Source organism: Apus apus, chromosome 10 (assembly GCF_020740795.1).
Source record: "Apus apus isolate bApuApu2 chromosome 10, bApuApu2.pri.cur, whole genome shotgun sequence".
Classification (NCBI taxonomy): Eukaryota; Metazoa; Chordata; class Aves; order Apodiformes; family Apodidae; genus Apus; species Apus apus.
In genome coordinates this window covers 3,148,751-3,167,695 of record NC_067291.1, presented here as the reverse complement: position 1 = coordinate 3,167,695, position 18,945 = coordinate 3,148,751, and the positions used below count along the sequence as shown (strand labels likewise).

Sequence of the window (18,945 nt, the reverse complement as noted above, 5' to 3'; positions counted from 1 at the left end):
ACATGAATGTTTGTACAGGGACAGACCAAAGACCCATCCAGGTCAGACATGGACCAAATGGAAAGTGTCTCTTAAGGGAAAAAGTATTAGAAGAACACCAATTGTTAATTCAATGTGAAATGTTAAAAACTAAATTATTGGATTCTGTTTTGCAGCTGTATGAAGAGGTTCGGGTAAGCTTGGAGAACTGCGTTGTAGAGTCAGACATAGACTACTTCATTAAGACTAAAATGACAGGAACACAACCCCCAGGTAATTATTCCTCTTGGTTTTGTCAGATGAGTCAACCATTAAGCTGAGGCTGCAGTTGTGCAGTCCATGTCCCTTGGAGGTGAAGCCAACGGGAGGAGTTTCTGCTCCTGTTCTTCATTTCCACACACCCCAGCTCACTTCCCCTCCCTCTGCTGCCATTGCTCCTTGTCTGGCTCTGTAAGTGGGAAAGCTGAATGACCCAGGCTAAAAATAACCCTCCAAAAAATAAATAAAAAAAGAAAATAAAATGTTTCTTTGGCTTTGTAACCAGGCTCATTTCACAGTACAGCTGAACTGGCACTCCTCAGGAGGTGGCAAACTGCCCTGCAGAGATGGCAACCTCCCTCTGGTGGTGACAAGTCAGAGCCAACTCCTCATGTAACTGCTCCTTAGTGTCCCCTTGACAGAGATGCTGACTCTTCACTGGCAGAGCAGAGAGGAACAGACTTTGTATTCTGGTTTGTTCCACATGCCCAAAGGAGAATAACATCTTTTTTCCTCTCAGGAAGTTGTTTGTATATGGGTAAGACCCTAGTTGGGAGAAGTTTTGAATGAAATTGGCTTTGCCCGAGCATGCAGAAGCAATGTAAGGTTCACAGACTTTGTCTGCTGAAGCCAAATCAGCCTTTTCATTGACCTTAATGATCAAAATCTGGGCTGAAATGGCGGCTGAGACAGCAAGAGCTAAGAGCAGTTGTAAAATGAAAACATGCTGCTGCAGGGTAGGAGCTCTCCAAACACATCACCAGAAAGGAGGCTATCTTATGTTTCACACGGCCAAACACAGACCACACCCCCTCACTTCAACCAGCAATACAAGGTATTTATAGCCTGAGCCAATGCTTGCACTTACAGTTGTGGCAAACACCGATGCAAAGCCTGTGTAAAAGAAGAGTAAAACCCCTATTTCATCACTTCATCAGCTGATCATACGTATCTCAGCTAAAAAGATCTCGTCTTTTCTTTTTAATCTGTGTACAGACACTGTTTCACTATCTGCTCTAACACCAGATTGCTATGTCAAAGAGACTCCCTTTAGGATGCCCTCAGCATCAGCAGAGCTTACTTCCATTCAGAGTGGGGAAAAAGCTATACTAGCATAACAAAGTCTTATACTGATAAAAGCCTTCCATGCTAGGAGTTATATAGGTACAAATATCAGCAATATGAATGTTCTGTCACCAGGCATAGCTGTCTCGTGCAGAAACAGGTTACACCCCTTGGATTTCATGGCAGAGCTCAGATCTGTCAGAATTACACCCTAGGAACCTCTTCAGCCGAGCTGGATGCTGCAACTAACCCAGCACTGAGCCATCTGGGGCCTGTTTTTCACTCAGCTTTCCTGTCATTACACCTGTGACAACTCAGAATTGGGATTTGAGGGATTTTATTTATTTCCTTTTTTTAACACATTGATATAAATGCATTGGATGCCATTTTGCTGCTATAGTTTATTCTTCTTCACATTGAGGATTTTAATTCACTGATACAGGAACATGTACCAAGGAAAAACTACATTTTTACTGGCAGAAGGGAGAAGTGTGTTTGGCAACAGCACAAAGCAACTTCTGTATACTAAGAAATTTGTAATTTTCAGCTAGGTTTGTTTTTCTGTATGAGATTTCTCATTCTCCAGTTGCTTAGGCAATTTTCTGCAAACAGCTCTTGGCTATGTCAGGACTCATTTCTAATAAGAAATATCTGGGAAAAACCCTTGAGAGCTCTATGAAAGGCAAAGAAACAACTGCCTTGCTTCTCTGTTGATTTTCTTTTTTTTTTTTTTTGCCACCTTCTAGAAGGTGACATATTCTAGAAGTAACATCACAGTTTCTCCACAGCTCTGGCTAATGAGTTTGCACAGCAGCACATGGTGAGCTGTTGATCTGTTTCATTATTTGCCAAATGCAGGAGAAAACCAAGGTGTGGTTTTACATTGTGTAGCAGAAAACCTTCACCCTGACCAAACCTTTTGGTTTCCTGATGCTATTGCTCACTCCCATCTTCTACCTAATCTTACAATGAATTATAGACTAGGAACTATACCAAGGTAACAATTGAGAAAGGCAATAGGAGACCCTTAAATTGGTCAGAAAAATCCCTAATTACTGTGAGTCTAACTTGTCAGGATTCTTCACACTCATTAGTTGAACTCTGCTCTGCTTATGATCTTGGTTGACCCAAAACAAGGATGTCAACACAACCTTTAGCCCAAGTCCAACGTCTGCCTTCATTTACTGGTATCAGAACTGAGATAATACGATATCACAAACTTCACTCATGTTTGTTTGGCTTTAACACAGAGAAGGCAGAAAGGGTGTATGGCTGCCAGCTCTAAGCAACTATGTTGGGAGCTATGAGATGAAAAACAAATAAATCCATCTGTAACTATTTCATCTATAAAGCTATACTTGGAAATGGTCTCAATTTTACCTTTAATGACACCAGAGGGGAGAGTCAAGGAACTGTAACATAACCGTATTTGAGAGAACAAAAACCAAATATCTCTGTGTAACAAGCAAATCAGCTCTTAGGAGCTGGAGAGGGGAGATAGGAAAGGTGAGGCACTCAAGCACAAGCAGAGGCCAGGAAATTACTTATTGCTGCTGCTGGGAATAATGTTCAGAAATGTCCCCAGCTCCAATAAAAAATCCTGACTCAATAAAGAAACCAAACACTCTGCAGCCAATTGTATCATGAGAATGGTCACTCATGAGCATGGTCCCAGGCTCACAGTGACCATGCTCTGCTCCATTAAATCCTGAGCTTTAAGGCAACAGAGGAGTCATGGAGGAAACTACCTTGTTAATTAGGGTTAGCCACAGCTATTAGAATGGTTCTTGAGGACCTTGACTGTGCTGGTGTCAGGTCAAGCATGCCTCTCTGCCAGACATTTCTGCTTACAGTCACTTGAATGGCTTCTGTCGAGTCCCGAGTTCCCCTGAGATACTCCAGCCACCTTACAGGCAGGTGCAGACAAGTACTGTACTGCACTTTGCTCCAGCAACCCCTGATGGTTAAAACTGTCAGTTACACTTCAGTGGGGATAAAGTAGCTTTGCCTGAACATCTCAATTTTATTGCCCTGCTGCAGATGCAATAGGATATGAGAACTACTACAGCAGAGAACCACACAGAAGCAACTCCAGCCCAACCCAGTCTTGTGGGATGATGAAGAGGTAAGTGCCAAACTTCAGTTCCCAGAATAGGTTTTTCTCCATCTGAACAGCAATGTATGATGACAGGAAACAGGATCTGGGAAGTTATTTCTTCCTTCATTGCAGCAAGAGGCAGCTACATACCAATAAATATAACCTGACAGAAGAAGTAAACCTATTAAAAACAGAGTCAGAGTAATTTTGCCATGGCCTAGTGGGAAGAGAGACAAGGGACGAGTTCATAAAACAATTAGTTGGCCAGCAATGGCTAGTATCCACTTATTTCCTCTCTCCTAGGGAGTCATGGCACATAGCAACAAAACCACTTTGTTCAAGGGAGGGCAAAGGTGAACCCTGCTGGGAGCAAAGGCGGGGGAGAGCTATCCTTTTCAGCAATGCCTCCTGGCTTCCTGCACTGCCCGGCTGAGCAGAACAAAGAGCTGCTCTCTGTATTCAGACCAAAGCAAAAAACACTTAGCAGAATAACTGTGATGACAGGGAGGCAATTTTTCTGATCCTTTTATGCTGGTAAATGCAGTAACTTGGATGCAGTTATATCAGCAGAAGAGCGTGGTTGATCTATTGGTTTAAATATTTTATATTAAAATGGCTGTTTCACAGTGGGAATGGTATTGTATTTAAAAGCAGAATAGCTTTACATTTTGACAAGCCTTGTTACATGGCAAAGACAAGGAGTGGGCTATGATCTCCCATTTCAAGTGTGGTTCAGGCTTGTTAGTGAGCTGATAAGGTTTATACACAATATTTTGTTTTTCAGTCAGAAACTAGATCTTCTATAATAATGAATTCTAATGCTGCATCCCATATAGTGTTACAGAAGACAATTGTGCTGCCATTTAGAATACAACTGTGGTCTGTGTGGGAAAGCAGCCTAGAGAGACTCAGTTTGAGCTTTTTCAGAAACTGTTGAGTTTGGATGCCCATTTTCTCAAAACACTGAGCATTCACCAGCTGACATATCAGACCCTTTAAACATGCCTTAAGCATGCAATGCTATTTCTATCTGTTCTTGAAAATTCTACCCCATGTTCTCACTTTACTTAGTCTAAAGTACTCAACTGTGATACAGGAAATAAAAACACCACCAAAACCCATTCATTTAAACTCACATTTTTTAGGAAGGCTAATTTTACAACTTTGGATTTTGAATTGTGTAAGAGTTTTCCTTAAATACAAAGAGATAAAACAACTGATAATTTTCATCATATTAATATTGTGAAATAATTGGAGTTTTGCACCATAAGCCTTTGGATCAAGAACAAAATGCTACCTGATGCATTTTATACACAATTTAGTGGTAGCTGATGGTAGAATGCAGTATTCTGCTGCACTAAAAAAAAAAAAAATTAACTGAAGATAAATATATCTCCAGCATAAATGAAAACAGTCACAGGAAGAGCTGACGTCTCCCCAGTGCTGCAGCAGATGGAGGGAAGGTTGAGTCAGACAGCTGAGAAGGAATGCTCATCCCTAGTGCTCTTCACTCATTTTGTCTCTGGCTTCTCTTGGTTCTGCAGGTTCTCTGAACTACTGCATGGAAGCAGCAAAAACAACACGGAAAGTGCCACTCCTTCAGGCCCTCCTCTCGGTATGCCTCTGCAGGAAATAAGTTTACCAGATGTGTTTGGTTTAGATCACATTGCTAAATCAAGCTCTGACACGGAGCAGAAACAGTGTAGCAGATTTTCAAGTTGGCAGACAAGAGTAAGAGTAGTCTGGAACTGATTTAGTTTGGATGTGTATTAAACAAATTCCCCAGTTTAGAGTATCAAATAATCCATATAATCTTCACAATCTCTGTCTAGGCAAGGGGGAACTGTACATTCAGAACCACCCAGTCTGACTTATCTAAGTTTTCTCCTACAGTACACCACCTATAAAAAGGCCAAGAGAATACCTAAAGTTTTGAATAAACCAGGTTCACCCCTTATTTAAGTTACACTGTCTTATTGTAACCCTTGCAACTAGTCATTTATCAGACAACATTGAAAGCACAGTATTTTGATTATGCAAAAAGTAACAGCTCATGATATTTTTACTGGCTTCATTCAAAGCAAAAACATTTTAACTGTGATTCTTGCTTTAAAACAATTAAAAGCTGTTTTAGAACAGCTTTAAAATGTAACCAAATCAATTTCCTTTGTCTGGCCTGCCTGATTGGCACCCAGAAACAAAGCCCAGGCTATCTTACTTGTGGCACTTGGTGCTCAGCCAGGGGAGATTCTCCAGTGCTATCAAACACCAGCAGGATCTGCCAGGCACCAACTCGAGCACATGTAGAGCAAGACAGTGCTGAGCAGTTGAGGGTAGTCAACACCTTCTCAGTTTCCTTAGGCTGGGGACAGGAGGGGAGAGTGATCCCTGGACAGGCCCCTCAGGAATGGCAAACACTCTGCATTCAGCTTTTTCAGCTGCTCCCGTGCTTGACTGTCAAAATCTGAAAAGTCAAGGACTCAACAGTGCTCCTTAGAGCAGGACACTTAAACCAAGGACTGACAGGGGGAAGGTACAGGCACCACCTCCATTCTGTGCCCTGTCAGAGCCCTATAATGTCACTCAGGAGTATGTATGTAGACCCTCTGCTCACCTCAGTGGCAGGGGAAGCTCCCAGGCAGATGCTGGGAGCTGGGAAAGAATAAGAGGTTTTCCTAATTCTGACAAGCTAGATTAAAACACCATCTTCCAAAAAAAGTTCTGTCAGTGACAAATAACTATCTGGAAACTATGTAAATTACTGGAAAATGTCTAGTGACCCATTGGTACAATATTTCCCATTTTCTCAAGGGAAAAAAAAAGCCCTATGTGAGTCACTGATCTGCTAGGATTTTATATCACCAGTAGTGAGCATTTAAAAGCAGTTTAATCACAGTATTTCCCTTTTGGACCATTTAGATTGTGCTTTAGCGTGGCAAACATTTTTCCCAACTTGGATGAGGTTACAGCTAGTTTCTGACCTCCCACCAAGTTCAATGGGTGTATTGTCATCTTGTCAATGGGACACAGTTTTTGTGCAAGACTTCACCTACAGTTCACAGCAGCTTTTCTATACATGCACATCTCCAGACAGAGAGAGGACAGAAACCCTTGTGCTTGTGAACTCTTGCATATGATCCCACACATTTATAAGCAACTGAACTCTTTGTTTCCATGTGTGTTTTTTGTTCCCCAGCGCCCCCAGCAGTGAAAGCTGACGGAGTCTACGCATCCATTTTTGTAAATGAACAAGCTGGAATCACATCATCACAGGACTACAGAGTACTTTATGACTACACAGCCCAGGTAACCAAAGGGTTCAAAAGAAATGTTTCAGTGTTATATTTAAAATAGCTGATGTCCAACCAAATGTCTTCTAAGTGTTAATTCTGTGAAGGAGATGTTATCTTCAATTTACAGCCAGGGTCACTCAAGATAATTATTGGTCAAGGCTCCCCTAAGGGGACTTTAACAATTTAATTACATGTCAGCTAAAAGGTTCCATTTATTAGCTTTAGATGAGCAGGAGCAGTATCCAGGAGGTTAACACTGCAAAGACTCTCGCACCAAAGGACCTGCCATCAATAGCCAACATTGAAGAAATACTGCCATGTGACAAAATCAGCCAGATAAATTAGGAGAAAGCACGAGAAAGCAGAGCTTTCTCTTAAGTACAGCAGTATTCTAACACCTTCATATGTTCTTTGTTTTGCTTTGTTTTAAACCCTCTTTTATTATTTGCCTGAAATTTCATCCAAGCAGAGCTGAAAGTACCTCACTGTTAATGGCAGTTCCCCTGTGGAGACTGTTGGAACTTTGTCAGATCCTTACTCCAGGAGTTGCCTTAAAAACATGACACACAAAGATGTTCCCTGCTGAGAAAAGAGCCTGTTTCTACTTTTAGAGTATTGTATATTGAGGCCTCTCACTTTTCGAGTCCATTCTTTCCTACTCAGGTACATTAAATGTAAATTCACCTGATGTGTTAAACATATCTGGAAGCTTCTCTTCTACACTGCAGGTAGCAAAGTGGCTTCCTATGGAAAACAGGACAGGACCACTGAAGTAACTGATGGCTGCCTGACAGCTCAGTGATAGCTTTCTTGCAACTCCTTCATTTGCTTCAGAAATAAGTGTTACCCATCTCAGGAAGAGTTGCTGCACCTCCACTGGTCACCAACTGTTCCATATGAAAAAAAAGGGCAGAGCCACTTAAGGCCTGGATTAGTAGAGGCACTGGTTTTAACTCTCTTGAGAATTAAGCTGTTTTGTTTTTCTTAGCAAAACCTGCAGAGTACAGAAGAGTCATGGTTAGCAGATTTAGGACAGTTGTATTTAATCCTTTATGGCTTTCTCCAGTAATAAAATAGGCAAGTTGCTCAGGACACACTGTGAGGCTGGGCAAATTTGAGATTCTTAAGGAAACAGCCAGCTCAGTAAGTGCTTTATCCCTCACTGCTGGTATTTCAGGCTCATTCCCAACCTGAAGGGCCCTGGCAGGTTGCTGATGAAAGGCAGGATAAAAAAATAAAACCACCAAATACATGCTTGGGCTCTCCTGTGCTCTCAAGCTAACCACATTTCTTTTCCCTGTCTCCTTTCAGAACATGGATGAATTGGACATCAGTGAAGGAGACATTGTAGCTGTCATTGAAGAAAATGAGGATGGCTGGTGGACAGCAGAAAGGAATGGGCAGCGAGGCTTTGTGCCAGGGTCTTATCTTGAAAAGCTTTGATGAAATGAAGCCACAATCCTTGAACTTTAAAAATATTCTATTACTGAAAAAAACCCAGCATGCAAGGTCTGCTTCAGCTGACCAAGGGCAACCCATAATACTGTCTTCTACAATTACCAGTCAGGAAATAACCAACTGACCATGCTTTCCTCTTCCTTCCTCCTGCCCCATCCCAGCATCTTCTGGTCTACACTGTCTGCAAAACCATCATCACCTCAAAGAAACAAAACCTTCTGTTTCTTACCACAGTTCTTACCCTCAGCATATTGTGCTGCCATCACTGTTGCAAAGCCTGGCGGATCTGGGAGGAAAATCCTGCCCAGAACTTTACTACACTAAAGGAAAAACATCATAGAAGCAAATGCTGTTTCTCCAGGATGGAGGACCACCTCCAGCCAGCCTGTAAGCCACCCTTGTGGTCACAGCAGCTATGTTCTCTCCCATGGGTCCCCTCCCCTGACAGCATAGGCTATGCACGCATTTTTGACCGTGGGGTGAAAATATACAGCTTTGATGTCACAGGGTCTTAGCTGTACAAAGCAAGGAAAAAGCTCTCCAGTTCCTTTTAACAGCCTCCTTTCAAGTTCCCCTTGCAGCACATGGGGAACCCTCCACTGTTCTTCATCAGAGTCACTGATTAAGACATGAAAAACAATGGACCAGCTAGAGAGAAGCAACCGAAAGACCAAAACACATCACTAGTAAGAAAATACAAAGAACTCCCTATCACAGCCATCTCCTAATACAATGAAATCCATGCTATCCATGGCTCTGCTTTGCACTAGATTCTGAGGCAGGAAAATAAGGACAGATGATGAGCTGAAGGCTCACTTTTGCCTTGGCTGGATGGTTTCCCTGACACATCCCTGGGATTTTTTCATATTTAAAAGAACAACAGAAAGAATAAGTAAGCCAAGCCTCCAGCAATGTAGCACTGCCCAGATCCCTCTCCTCTGATTACCAGGGAGCAGTGCCCATTATGTCCTCATGCAATCTGCATACCTTTGTCATCAGTGCATGCTCCTTTCTACTCTGTCCACCTGTCTGATCCACTCCTCTTCTGCCCACAGGCTCTTCTGTCTCTAACTGCTATCTATAGCCTCTGCACCTCTGGGATTGCTGGCATAGACATGTCCTTGCTCCTTTCTGGGCACTTTTGATGTGCTTGTTCTTCAACAAATCCTCTTCAGAGAAGTCACACTATGCAGGTTCACTGTACTTCACAGACCTCAGGTCTATCAACCTTTCTAGTTGAGTGTTTAAGAATGTTTCCAACTGCCACTGTACTTACAGGGATCAATAGATTCTGTCACTCTTCCCTTTTCAGGATTTTGAGACAGTTAAAAAAATTAAAAATGGTGATTTAATCTGAAGCAGAGAGAGCTATTTCTGGGAGCAGAGTGACCTTGTTTTCCACAGTTTCAGGTCTTAAAACTGAAGCAAGTAAATGAAAATTCATAAAATTGCTACTCAGAAGACTCAGAGCAGGAAGGAACTGTTAGGTAAGACACAGCAGGCAAGATAAAGAAAAATCTAGACAGAAGAAAAAGCCATAATGGTCAATGCAAGTTCCTTAAATGAAACAGAATTAAGGTCAGAGGCAATAGCAGCACCTTATTCCAATTTCTTGCTTCAAGAATGGAATAAAAGTTGCTGCAGGCCCTTTTTCTTGAGTTCCCTGCAGTCCTTTCCACAGGCGTACTTGCCCCTCCCACACTTCCCCATGTTACTATGCAGCATATCTGCATCAGTGCTGAAGGGATTTTAGTATCTCACATTAGCACAGACTCAGAGGCACTGCAGGAACTTGAATGGCATTAAAGGCACTAGGTTATATGAACAGTAGTGCTCATTCAGGCTGAAGATGTTAATGTCAGGTTTCTATGACCAGGTCTGAATTGAACTGTGATGGAAAGATGGTCCCCAATGGCTTTCTGCTAGGCCACCACACTGTAAAGGGTAGCTGTCAGAGACAGCTACAACATTGCTTGTTATGTACAGCATAAGAGAGCATCTAAAGTATGAGAGATTTAATATATTTGCTTCTTGAACACTCAGTCTTCCACAAAGAGAACTGTAATAAAAAGTACTTACATAGTTTTAGGTAGATATTTTACAGATTATCTTAATTAAAGAGAAAAAACCCACAACATTGAGATGCCTCTCTGCTAATTTGTGTGACACCAGGATTTTGCTGACTCCTCCCTTCCCTGAGGGCCCAGCCAGCCTCATACAGGACACTGCAGTAACCAGTCCTGGTTACCCTGAAATCCTGCTGCAGATCATCTTTGCTTACATGTACCACACAGTCTACATCACTGACAGTGCAATGGTGATTGCTGTTTCTACCGTATCAAATAATTTAATATTTTTGCTGTTAAACTCAGGAAACTGGTCCTTTCTACCTGTCTCTTCTGTCAAGTAGACACTGTTGTTAAGTGCAAGAGGCTAGAGATATTTCAAAATCTACTCAGTATCATAGCATTTGGGTCCCATATGCTAACTTCAGACAGACTGTTCAGGAAATGAAAAAGCAGCAGCAATGTTTTGTCCTGTTTCCTTTGCTTTATATTGAAGAATCTGACTGATAAGTAGCTACCAAGCCATATCTAGGCAGTTTGCCCTATCAGTGTGGCAGCACTTGTCAGAAATACAAGACAGATATAAAGAAATACCCACACCCTCTGAATACACCCACATTTTAGGTGTCATCCACCCCCTGGTCAGTAGGAAAAACAGAAAGGTCAAAACTGCCACATTCAAGTAATAATTTAACTTTCAGGGAAGCTGTGATAGTGAAATGGGCCCTTTCTAGTGGGAGGCATACCGAAATTAACGTTTTTGGTTGAAATTCTTTCCGGTCAAACACTTCTGATAAGCCTCCACTTTTGAGTACCATTTTTTTGGTAAGGAGATGCCAAACAACATACAAGGACAAAAAAACAGCAGCAAACACAGTTAAGTGTTGGTCAAGTTAAGTTGTATTTCATACCCCACTCAAAACAAGCAGACTGCTTCCTTACTGACACCGTTAGGCTCTGGAACATGCTTTCGCCAGCTCCTCTGCAAGGGGGGAACCTAATGCCTACATAAAGCCTGTGGTTAATATGTATATACAGAAAAATGAATTAAAGAGAAGTTACAAGAAAGTTACTGAGCTGTTTTTGACTTGGCACTGCAGGACTTCAGTTTGCACAACAGACAAGCATTGCACATTAAACAATTTCAGACCTGTAACTGAAACTCCAGAAATTTTGACTAGGCACTAAGAAACAGGCAACACCTATCCATTAAATATTGAGCAGCAAAAAAGATTGGGAGTAATTTCCCTCACAAACCACAACACAATAGAAAGGAACTGAGGTTGATACCTGCTGGTTTTCTAGATGGATTTTAGATTTGAGGAACATAGCCAGGCAATTGATATGAAAAGGTGTAGTGGTGAACTGTTCTATTATTCCTTTAACCACAACAATAATTCAAAAGTTGGAAGTGGGCAGATCAGCCCAAGAAATATCCTTAAACCAGACTCAGATATGCATATTATTCTCTTTTACCATGTTGTATTAAAAGAGAAGAACAGAAAAACCTGTTAAAAAGTAACATTTAACCAACAACCATATGTGAGCAGGAAATGTCTACAAGAGCAGCGTGAGGCCTGTCTCTGCACAGAACAGATTTCAGTTGGCATTAAGAGCTCATGAGTCAGCAGAAAAACTTCGTCAAGCAAACTAGTGTTAGACTAGAAACAGAGGATCCAGGAGAGCCAGCTCTAGGACAGCCAACACAGTCAGTGCTTAACCAGAAAGGAATTGTCCTGTCAAGCTCCCAGGTCCACTGCTACAGACAGCTAACTTCTAGCACTTTGTACAACTATTCAGCTCCAATGAGAAAATTCAGCTTTATAGCTGAGCAGCCAGCAACAGCAGGAGCACAGCAACCGTTCAAGGTTCAACTGTTTGCCACCTCCTTGAGGACCCTAGCTTGAACTCTGCGTGACAAATAATCCTGGCACACTTCAGCCAAAGTGCTGACACAGATCATATATGTAAGACACAAACAGTAGCAACTCTTACCTTAGATTACTTCTTGTCTTGCTTCTTCAAGAGGTGAACTTGAGGTCTGAGTCTCCTCTCCAGAGGTAATTTTCTAGCCAAAGGCCCTTGACTGCAGGTCAGACCTCACTGATTACTAAATGCAGCTTAAGTGGAAGCACACAGGTGCCAAGAGGAGATTCATTACAAGTCAGGCATCAGGTGGTATCTAACAGAAACCTAGTTGGGCAATAAGAAAACATCTAACCTAAACACTGGCAGATAACTAATACACTTTCTTCTGTGGTACCATGTAACCTCCTGGCTGTATCACTGCTGGCTGGCGTAACTGTGCAGCCTCAGAGAATCCAGGGGACTTTACATCAGTACTCTACAAACCCAGTCTGCTGCACAGAAAGGTCACTGTTAACCTTCACTGTGGACTGGCAACAAATTTGCACAGCACAGGGCCAACTGCAGAGGCCTGAAAAGCAACCACTGCTGCTCAATACCACCTTTTCCCCTTGCTTTGTTGTTCTCCAGCTTGCAGGGCTGGGGCCTTGAAAGCAAGGCAGTTACTGGCCACTGAGCTACCAATACTTCATGTGTCCTCAAACAGAAACTACACTCATCGGTAGTGAGGAAGCAGAGCAGGAAGATGCCCTTAGCTTGGCCTTCACCCTGAGATCTGTGTTGCCTCACTGCCATGAGGTTATGTACCAAACCAAGTAGCCAAGCCCTTAAAATAAAGCAGTTGACTGTTAAGAAATAAAACTAACACCAGCATAAGGATGACTACCATTCACCAGCCTCCTAAAAGAATGACAGGCCCCATCACAGGTGTATTTATGGTACAGCTGGGATGTGTTGGGCATGCTCACTGCAGCTGAGCCTAAAGGCAAGAATAGCTCCCCAGAAAGAGAAAGGAGATAAAGTTGTGATGATGGGTCATATTTGGCTCCTGGAAAGTAAATGGCTGCCACGGGTCTGATGGACTGGTTTTTTCTTTTTTTTTTGTGGGGGAGAATTAGTGTGTAATTAGATTTTGGAGGAGGAATAGGAATTAGTGTCCTGCCTGTCACTAGGTTATTAACAAAATAACAATGTCCCATCTACTAAGAGAAATCAGAGGGGGAAAAGAACTTTTGGTCAAACCATTAGCCATTATCTACTATTTGTTAGCAATTTTCTAATTTCAGTGGCCAGCTCACACTTTCAGTGAGGGAAGCTCAGAGCCTCAGTTACCTCTAGTTTTGTGCACTGCAGCTCACACACAGTGCAAATTTGATCTGTTTATAGAATGGCCAGATAATCGTATTTCCATCAAATTAGCTAGTCCACGTGGTAGTGCTCATCCTGTCCTTCTCCCAGCTGGTGAAGAACAGCTGACACCTGATCTGGCACACAGCACCTGCTGCAACATTAAGAGCACATTTACAGCCTGTCACTGCTGTGTGCCTTGTGGCTGCAGCATTTCTGGCTGACACAAGGGCCCAAAAGGCAGATTTACAGTGCTGTCATATTCTGACCAACAGCACAGACTAAATCTTGCTTTCAGATATAAAAATGTAACAGAAAATGAGAAGTCAGACTCAGCAGCCCTGAAATTTCCAAGAGGAAAGACAAAATCCTCCAAAATCACCAGGCAAACAGAAATGGGTTTTGAACCTAGCTATCAGTTGAAAACCAGGGCTTTCCATGTATGCTTTTAAGAGGGTATAAAGACAACCGAGGCAGGGCAAAGAGGGAACACAGATCGTAAGAGATTCTTTGAAATCAGAATTTTACTTATCAGATCTAAAAGAGCCAGTGTTGTACAGACTTGAAAATGTAACCCAGCACACAGAGTCCCAGCTCTGCTGCCATACCATAATTCAACTGACCCACCAAATCAAGGGCAAGCATACTGAGAAGCAACCAGCACGTTAATTGGTGCAATACTGAATGAACTGTAACTGCATCAGTCGTGTTTTGACTTAAATTCTCTGACTTGATATCCTGGCATTTGCTGCAGCTTCTGCCCAAGGATAAACAGACAGAAGGTACAGCTGAAGAAATTCTAGCCTAAACTTGAATGAATTTCCTGTGTGGGATTACACACTTGGATTGTTCAAGGAGACTAGGCTAAATCCTTCAATAAAAAAGTGAATGACTGCGAAGCAAAGGTATGACTGGAGATGTCATACCTCAGTTTCCCCATTCATCATGGGCAGTTTGTAAGCCACTGGTGTCATGAGCTGAAAAACCTTCTGGCACATTAAGTAGTTTTGTCATTGCTCAATCCCAGGCTCAGTCTTAACGAGTGCTGGGGTGGTGGTCAGATCAGTATTTGCCATGAACAAGCTTGTACAAAAGGACAAACTTTTGTGTGCAGAGTGCTGTTTTGCAATATAACTGAATGGCTCTTGGGAAGGGGGCTGCAGACATGAGGGAACACTTGCACTCAATGCTGGGAGCATAGGGAGTTTAGTACCTTCCCTTCTACTTTGCAAGGGCTCAAATGCTCAATAGCTGCATCCAAGGAAGAATTGTTCTGAAATCTTAAGCTGAAAACAGTCCATGGAAGAACTTCTTGGGAAACTAGTGAACTTTAACCTTCCTGGGATAAGAAAGTTAACAGAAGTGTAAATGTGAAAGCTTTCAATGCACTGACAGACATGAGAAGTGCTTTGTCTTTGGAGAAGGGTTGCACAGCCCTTCTTCTGTCTGAACCCCTTGTGAGGAAGGCAGACATGAGCAACAGTGACTTTGTTTTGCTAAAGGTTTTACTACAGTCACTGCTCAATTCAGCAGTCACAGGAAGATTCAAAACCCAAGAGAAGCTCTAATTCTAGGGACAGAAGGGATCTTGAGAAATGTATCCTCCCTGCTCTGCCAAGTGTCCTGTGCCAGCTTTTTTAGCCAGACCGCTTACCAGCACAGGCCATAAATTTAATTTAAGTTTGCTCAGTCTGTCTCCTGTATCCTCAATGCATCATTTCTCAATGCTGACACCTTTATTCCCACCTGTGTATGCTAACACTGCCAGGCTAAAATGGTGTCTTTAAGCTTTTAAAATAGATATTGCATTGAAGTGCAAGAGCACATTGTAGAGTGCTGGACTATTAACAACAACCATGCTTCACCAATCCCTAAAATACTGGGAGTGCCTAGTTCTTCTACAGTATGGACTGGGCAATAAAAGTTTTGGCAATAAAAGTCTGGCTATTGCCTGTAAGGGTTAGGTAGAGGCTTGGTGCAGGACTACACAATTCAGTCTTTTCCAAAAATAACTTACCCTTCTCTTAATTTCATATTTTACTGCTTTGTTTGTCCAGGAGGGAGAAAAACCTTAGAACTCTGTACAAAAGCAGTCTTCTAGACCAATTCCTACTTTAGTCTATAAACCAGACTGCTTTTGAATGCAAGGCATCCTAGATGCTCCCAAGCCCTGCAGATGTCAGTGGTTTGCTTAAACATTTTATTTGTATGAAGAAAATGAATTTCAGTTCTACAGTCTGATGATAGCAAAGGTCTGACACAGCAGTTATTATGGGAAAAGCTTGTTAGTTTTTGAAATGGGGCAGAAGCCCAGTTGACAAAAGTATCTTGCATCCAAGATGAAAGCAAAGCTGTCCATTCTCTGGAGCATCAGCAGGAATAGCTCCATGGCTGCACACTGCTGTGCCTCACCAGTTACCAGCAGTAGTCCTTGTTAGCAGGCTTCCCTCTGGCTTTGATGTGAAGCACGATCATTCAAGGTCAAGCGAAGCAGGGATGAGCAAAAACAAAGTGTTGTCCGTTGCACAGCACTAAAAAGTTGGAACTTTGCAGGACTGCTGCTTTGATTACTACAGCAGGATCATTGAGTGAGTCTCAGGTCACCAGACGTGAGCTCTGATCATCTTTTATTTCTACAGTTCATGGGCAGGTTTGGTCTACAAAACCTGGCCATGCTTTCAAGTTATGGGTAAACTGTACTTGATGTTCATCTGCAGTGTAAATACATCACACAAAATAAAGCTAAACAGTTATCCTGGAGTCTAGACATGGACAGAATTGAGAGCTGCCAGGCACAGATCCAGCAGAGATTGCTGTGATCACAGCAAGGACTAAGTCAAAGGTATATGCCCAGATTAAACACATCATGAAAACAAAACTATCAAGAAGGCAACTGCCAAAGCAAGGAAGAACCAGGCAGGCAAGCTCTACATCTTGTTTACCTCTGCTACCCCACCAGCTGTCAGGCCATTAAACCTACCTGGGGTGTAACATATGGCCAAAGAGCAGCTGTACAGCTGTGCTTCCCCACACCACTTCTTTCTCCACCATCTAGTAACAAGTAGCCTGTGATTCGGCCTTATTTTGAGCACTAATCTTTGTGATATGCTATACAGAAGAAAATGTTACTTGTTGCAGGACTACCTTGGTATTTTTTGTCAGATATTACTCTCACCCAAAAGTAGGAGAGAAGGGCAAAGTTTACACCTACTGCTGTGAAGGGCACAGGCAAACTATGACACTGCCCCATCAAAATCAGATCAAAGTAGACTTCCAAAAAGCAGAAGCAACATAATTCTGCTGATATGACACCGATTTTCTCTCTCTCCTAATCAGTCCCAGTACTGAAGAGTATCATTAAAACAGAGCTGGACAAATAGCAAACCCAAAAAAAGACAGCCCTAGAATAGAAGTGAAAGATCAGTTCTGAAGCGGTCTAGAAATGTAACAATGATATACAAGATGGTGAGAAACAAGAGAAGAGGTCCAGCATTTTATCACCCAACAGCCATCCATGGCCTATAGCAACAAATGAATACTGTTGCCACTTCACAGGTCAAGTTTAGCAGTTTGGCAGACAGGGGAAGCATAGTGTTAGCACCAGTTTCGATGCAGCGTAAATGTCAGTCTTGCCTTTTAGCAACATCCCAAGAATACATCATCTTTTAGAAGATGCTGCACATAAAAGGTACTTCCACCTACTCAATACAGCTCCAGAGGAAACAGACCACCTATGAGAAGGTGCAGAGATCAGCAAGGAAAAGATTAGCATGAGTTTTGAAAAAGGATGTGGAAGTGGAAATAGGCTTCTTATATTTAGCAAGGGCAGCTGCTCAATCAGTGAACATGGCACCAAAGAGCAAAAATACAAGATGACAATTAAGCAGCTTAGGAGGCAGTCTGCTAATCACTGCATTCATTCAAGTGTGTGCTTATGCTACAGGATACAGTGTACAGGAAAACCTAAGATCCACTGCACTTAGACACTTCTGCTGTTTTCAGTGGGATTTATTTCAGGCCAAAGATTAAGTCAGTTACAAGAACTGCTAACTCCATATTGTGGAGGCTATCACTACCACTACTGTCACAAGTGCTTAACTCACATCTCATCTGAAACTCCAAGTACTGAAAAACCTCATGAGCTGTCTTCTTGCTACCAAGACAACTGTTTTTTTACTAACTTGATTATACTGAGCTTGCTAGACCATTCCCCCCCCTCCCAAGCATAATAAGACAAACACACACCTGATCACGCCTTACTAGACTGCAGTCTTAATCGTTTAGTTCTCATGAACATCACATTATGTTGCTGAAAGGCAGTAAAGCACGAGACTTGCACTGCAATGTACTTAGAAGGGAGAAGAAACAGCAGGAAGAAGCTACTAAGTTCAATTATAGAACACCATTAAGGCAATTCTAATCTCATGTGTTAAAAAGCTCAGGATCAGGTCAGGCTTATTGCTGCAGGCAAGCAGTTTGTGTGCTTCAAGCAGCATCCATGTGTTCCATCACATCAGCTGTGCAGCTAGGGTCAAGTAAACATACTGGTAGCTGTTTAAGCTGGAAATCCAAGTGCTGTCAAGCAACACAGAACAGATCTAGCCACCCACTTAAACAAACCTTTCTCCCCAGATCACCCGGTGTTGCTAGTATTAACAGCTTCTTTGGCTGAAGCAACAGTAAAAATAGTAACTGCTAAAAAGAAGTGGCTAGACTCCACAGATAGCATTATCAGCATTTGACAGAGTAGTAGAACATGAAAGTGTAATCAATGTACTGCCGTGTAATCAGTCCTACAGAACTTCTATCAAGCTTATCACCAAGGTACCAAAAATTATTTCTTAGTTCTATATTTCCTCTGCTGTAAGATCTTACTGGTACAGCTGAATTTTGGTAGGCTCTGCATTACAAAAGATAAGTCACATCAGATTAAGCAGGGACAAAGAATATCCTAAATATGTATATTCCAAAAAGTTAAGTACACAGAAGAAACCTCTTAGGAGCAGTCAGCTGTATGTAAAAACTAAGAAGTGTGACATTTTGTTTGCTAAAATGTAGCAGAATTGACTTATATCAGCTGCAGGTCTGGTATCCAAACAGGTAGTGAAAATGTCCAGGAAAAAGCAGCTGGAATGAAACTAAGTCATCCACTCTCCCCTAAAAAGCACTGGCAGATACAAGCATATTAGAAATGCTAAATTACAGTGCTATCAACATTCCTTTTTAAAACAATCCAAAGCTTATTCTTGCAATAAGAAAAAAAAAAGATTTCCTGATGTATCAATCTTATTCCACTTGCTGCAATTTAAGCACATCATTTTTTCTTTCAACATTCATAGAAAATATATTCTTCAAATACAAGAAAGATTTCCCCAAAGAGCAAAAGAAATACTTAATATTCCCTCTGCTAGAATGCTGATCTTAAAAAGTAGTTAGTACATGTAGATTCTCTGCCTGAAGAAAAAGGCAGTTGATCAGTGATGCCGAAGTTGAAAGACAAAACTAATTCACATTT

At 41.9% G+C, this 18,945-nt stretch overlaps 1 protein-coding gene across 1 annotated transcript in view; it reads left to right on the top strand.

Annotated features, from left to right (window-relative positions):
* PSTPIP1 (proline-serine-threonine phosphatase interacting protein 1) overlaps positions 1-11,227 on the top strand; it is a 51,983-nt gene extending 40,756 nt beyond the window's left edge. The window contains exons 11-15 of the mRNA XM_051628469.1: positions 156-252; positions 3,343-3,427; positions 4,945-5,015; positions 6,597-6,706; positions 8,005-11,227. Coding sequence (XP_051484429.1) covers positions 156-252; positions 3,343-3,427; positions 4,945-5,015; positions 6,597-6,706; positions 8,005-8,136 — 495 coding nt within the window. The 3' untranslated portion in view covers positions 8,137-11,227. The remainder of the gene's footprint in view (positions 1-155; positions 253-3,342; positions 3,428-4,944; positions 5,016-6,596; positions 6,707-8,004) is intronic.
* The last annotated feature ends 7,718 nt before the right edge of the window (positions 11,228-18,945 follow it).